The sequence below is a fragment of the Haliotis rufescens genome, unplaced genomic scaffold (genome assembly GCF_023055435.1).
Source record: "Haliotis rufescens isolate VD_foot unplaced genomic scaffold, xgHalRufe1.0.p SCAF_15, whole genome shotgun sequence".
NCBI lineage: Eukaryota > Metazoa > Mollusca > Gastropoda > Lepetellida > Haliotidae > Haliotis > Haliotis rufescens.
The window spans coordinates 1,977,449-1,982,500 of NW_025963835.1; the positions used below are offsets into that span (position 1 = coordinate 1,977,449).

The following is a 5,052-nucleotide window of genomic DNA, read 5'->3' on the forward strand; positions in this document are numbered from 1 at the left end:
TCATCCAAACCTGTCCACTTCCTGTACGCAGTTTCCGGCGTAACGTTCCCCTCGACGTCTGTAGACCTGTGCACTTCCATCCCCTTGACGGAGGAGAAATCATGATTCGTCGCTGGACCAGACATCTCTCCATTGCAGTTGAGGCCACACCCTGTGTTGACGAAACCACTGCAGTCGTTGTTGAGGATGTTGTCGCCTCAATATGACGCGTCGAACAGGACGTCTTGCTCGTAGACCTGCTGTTCTGAAACGATTTCGTACGGTTTGGTCGGAGATTCTGCCCAGTCCGGGTATTTGGGATACGGTTGAGGTGGCTGTAGTCGTCCTTTCACGTAGGTGGCGCAGTGTGATGTAACGAACTTGGAAGGGAGTGGTAACTCTTGGTTGTCCAGACCTTGGCCGATCACGTGTTGACCCATGCTGTTGAAACCGATCCCATAGCCTTGTGATGGTGCTGGGCGCTACATTTAAAACGCTAGCTACAGCTGATCGGGATTCCCCTGCCCGTAAGCGGCCTATGACAGTGTTTCTTTGCACTTCTGTTAATCTTTGCATATTGTTGAACTGTCACTGTTCGATTGACGCAGATGCCTGGCAATCAAAAACCCTGCACTTTAATACCGTTCATAGTGCTGCTGCACGTACAGTACGTGCAGCTCCATGACCCTTTTTTAATGCACTGGGTTTCCGAATCGTACGTTTTTCCCGACTAATGGTTTGCATGTCCTTGTTGGGATCATTTTGATCCGGGAAATTTGTCACTGTATAACACATTAAGCCTCTTCATTTTACACCTCTTGGTCCGCTAATTTGGCTTTTATGGACAAACATATCCGTATTGCGTTTCTTTTTTTTTAGGCTATAATATGATTATTTTGACTTATGAGGTATGAGAAAACCGAGCAAAAAAACCCGTCATTCCTGAATTTTCTATTATTAAGGTCGGCGGATCAAAGCCAAAAGATGTATGGCCTTATCCAAGTATCTATATTCTCTATTTGCTTTGTGAAATTATGAACGAGTTCCTTCGCTGAAATCAGGGAGTCTCCATACGATCTTTATATATAATCCCTATTAAAATGCTGTGACACTAGTGTCTTTAAACCCAGTACAATACACTCTCTAATTATATAATATCCACAGTCACATATCACTGTCCCCTAAATAATAACACAGTTAATCCCGTGTTATATTTTTTTAATTACGTATCAAGAACATATTAAGTCAGGTAATTCTAAATATTGAAAGGGGGCGGTCGGTTAGGCTAGTGGTTAAAGCGTTCGCTCGTCACGCCGATTCCTGACATGGGTACAATGTGTGAAGCCCATATCTGGTGTCCCCCGCCTTGATATTGCTGGAATATGGCTAAAAACGGCGTAAAATCATACTCACTCACTCACTAAATACTGAAAGTGTAAAACTCATAACTAATATGTTTTTGAAAAACGTCACGATTTATCAATTTAAATGTATCGTTTTATCTTTCCTATTGGACATCCCACATAATTAAATGTGGAAAACTTAGGAGCGTTCAAACCCACAAGGAAGAGAGTCCTGATTGGTCTGTTAAATGACATCACTAATTAGCTGCAGGGCTCTTTCAAAGCGGAAGGCGGACGTTCACAGGATATAAATACTGCCACACCAATGTACATCACATCTCCTGTCCCTGCAACTCAGCACTACAAAGGTAAGAGGACTAGTTCATCCACAGGATGATATCGAAGACTCTGCAATATTCAGTGTTACATAGCTTCTAGGGTGCCGTTGTACAAAGCGATCTTAGCGCTGAGATGATCGAAGCTCCCATACCTTAACATAGACTTTGACAGTAGTAACGCTGAGATTGTTTAGAATAACGGCATCTAGGTTCCGTTGGTCGCGGGTTCAGATCCTACATTAGAGAGTGTAACGACTATTCAGTGTTACATAGGTGTCAGGTTCCATTGGTCGCGGGTTCAGATCCTACATTGTAGAGTGTAACGACCATTCAGTGTTACATAGCTGTCAGGTTCCGTTGGTCGCGGGTTCAGATCCTACATTGTAGAGTGGAACGAACATTCAGTGTTACATAGGTGTCAGGTTCCGTTGGTCGCGGGTTCAGATCCTACATTGAAGAGTGGAACGACCATTCAGTGTTACATAGGTGTCAGGTTCCATTGGTCGCGGGTTCAGATCCTACTTTGTAGAGTGTAACGACCATTCAGTGTTACATAGCTGTCAGGTTCCGTTGGTCGCGGGTTCAGATCCTACATTGTAGAGTGGAACGACCATTCAGTGTTACATAGGTGTCAGGTTCCGTTGGTCGCGGGTTCAGATCCTACATTGTAGAGTGGAACGACCATTCAGTGTTACATAGGTGTCAGGTTCCATTGGTCGCGGGTTCAGATCCTACATTGAGGAGTGTACCGACCATTCAATGTTACATAGGTGTCAGTTTCCGTTGGTCGCTGGTTCAGATCCTACATTAGAGAGTGGAACGACAATTCAGTGTTACATAGTTTCCAGGTTCCGTTGATCGCGGGTAAAGATCCTACATTGTAGAGTGTAACGACCATTCAGTGTTACATAACTGTCAGGTTCCGCTTGTCGCGGGTTCAGATCCTACATTGTAGAGTGCAACGACCATTCAGTCTCACATAGCTGTCAGGATCCGTGGGTCGCGGGTTCAGATCCTACATTGTAAAGGGTAACGACTATTCAGTCTCACATAGCTGTCAGGTTCCGCTGGTCGCTGGTTCAGATCCTACATTGTAGAGTGCAACGACCATTCAGTCTCACATAGCTGTCAGGATCCGTTGGTCGCGGGTTCAGATCCTACATCGTAGAGGGTAACGACCATTCAGTGGTCAACTCATTCACTCACACCAACGAAAAATATTTTTTTCTATATTTTTTTGGAACATTTTGTCTTTTTGATTTTTTAAAATATCCCACAATATCAAATGGTCGGTACCACCACAGCTGATACTTTGCCAATCGCTTTTAGTCACATTTTGTTCACTACTTTTAATCAATAACAGAGGTCACTTGTGGCCGAGTTGCCTTAGGTGAAGATGTTTGGTGTGAATAAGTTACGTGCCTTAACCATGTCAGGATCCGCTTGTTTCAATACCAGACCCACTCCCTTGCGTTTGGAGACGGCTAGGTCTACAATTATCAATATATTGCATTCTCTGCACCCTTTTCTCCCACTAGTTGTTGCTTAAATGTGTTGGAATATTAGTACCATAAGAAATATTTTGTTGAACTAAATTTTAATCATGGTGTGTTTTTCACATGCAAGGTTGTGCAATAATGTTATTTTGATTTTTTTACTGAATTCGTAATTAATTCATGAACGGTTTGAAAGTCGATTTACACCCTTGCGTTGTCATTTTCCTTAACAGATCCTAAACAAAATGATGAAGGTTATCGCCCTTGTTCTCTGCCTGGCTGTCGCCGCCCTCGCTGAGCCTGTGAGCTACGGCAAGTACGGCAAAGGGGCCATCGGCTACCCCCACGGTAGTACGTACGGCTACGGAATGCTGGGAGGACTGTACGGAGGGCTGGGACATTACGGGGGTATCTATGGCGGGCAGTACGGACTGATGGGAGGTCTGTACGGAGGAGGACTTGGCAGCTATGGTGGTCTTTACGGCATGAGCCCCTTCATGGGCGGCTACTACGGGGGACTTGGAACCGGTCTTGGCCTCGGAACCGGTCTTGGAGTCGGAAAAGGTACGTCTCGAAATGCCTGTCTTAATCCTTGAAAAGCCATAGTTTTGTAATGAATTGAAGCCTATATCAACTCACTGCAAAAAGAAACGTGAATACCATGTAGGTTGGTTAATATATGAAGAATTACTCATACTCAAGAGAAATCAGATGGGTTCAGTGCACACACGAACATACCGTTATGTAACGTGAACCGACGCTCATGAACACATTACATGTGACGTCATAGATACATGACTCGAGACCACTTGTCTCGTAGAAATCAAGTACAGCATATCGTGATAAGAATAAAGTCAAATTGTGGTGGCACTTGGCCTTTGTCATTAACTGATACACATTGGAAACATCTCTTCCTAACGTACACACTTCTCTATATGTTTCTATGGTTCGCGTTTCTTTATGCGGTGAGCATATTTTTCATTAGTTTAGCATATTGTTGATCAATTATGAAACAACAGGAAACGTTGATGGTATCACTTGTGTTGCTTCTTTTAGATAATGGCAATCTTCATGAGCTATTTTACCTGTCCACACTTCACGTACATCGTAAATAAAAATATCTTAAAACTATGCAAATGTTATTTTTTTAAAGTTTTTTGTTGTTGAGAAATCAATGAGCTTGACCCCAAAGCTTGCCGTACCACATTGGTTGCAAAAAAACATATGAAACATTCTTCCACAAAAATACGAAGTATAAAATCGTCAAAGATCTGTGTTATAAAAATGTTTGATACTCAGTGTCATTTCGATGTAGTGCTCTGCAAGTCTCTGGATGGAACTGAATCCAGTACACCGATATATTCATCATGGGTCCTTTGTCTTTCAGGCTATGGCTACTATTGAAGATCGAGCTGACGTCACTACCTTCGATATTCATATCTATTTATTGTACCAATCATCATATGTGCCAAATAAACACTGAACTATGTAAAAAACATGTGTTTTCTTCCATATCGTCACGCTCGTACACGATGACAAAAGGCTGTCATTACCAATCATTATCATATGTGCTAAATGAATAGAGGTTATCACGCGAGTGTGTTTGGGGATGGTAAATATCCTGCATTAGGAATAAACATTGTATTTAGCGAGCCTTGGCGAGCTAAATACATACCGTATTAGTGATTATTCCTAATTATACAGGATATTTACCATCCCTAAACACACAAGCGTGATAACCTCTTTATCATATAATGTCATTCTTTAATTCTGTGCTTGAAAATAGCTCTCCCTCTCTCACAAACATTACCGAAACATTGCGAGTTTTCCTGGAATGCGCGCATTAATATTTATTACGTCACAGGGTAAGTGATGTGTCAGTCGGACTGTGACAGT

General features: G+C 42.6%; 1 protein-coding gene across 1 annotated transcript; it reads left to right on the forward strand.

Annotated features, from left to right (window-relative positions):
• Window positions 1-1,519: 1,519 nt before the first annotated feature.
• LOC124114038 (ctenidin-3-like) lies at window positions 1,520-4,645 on the forward strand. The gene is made up of 3 exons (XM_046474578.2): window positions 1,520-1,690; window positions 3,390-3,720; window positions 4,544-4,645. The coding sequence occupies exons 2-3, from the start codon at window positions 3,402-3,404 to the stop codon at window positions 4,558-4,560; spliced, it is 336 nt and encodes a 111-aa protein (XP_046330534.2). The 5' UTR covers window positions 1,520-1,690; window positions 3,390-3,401; the 3' UTR covers window positions 4,561-4,645.
• Window positions 4,646-5,052: the final 407 nt, after the last annotated feature.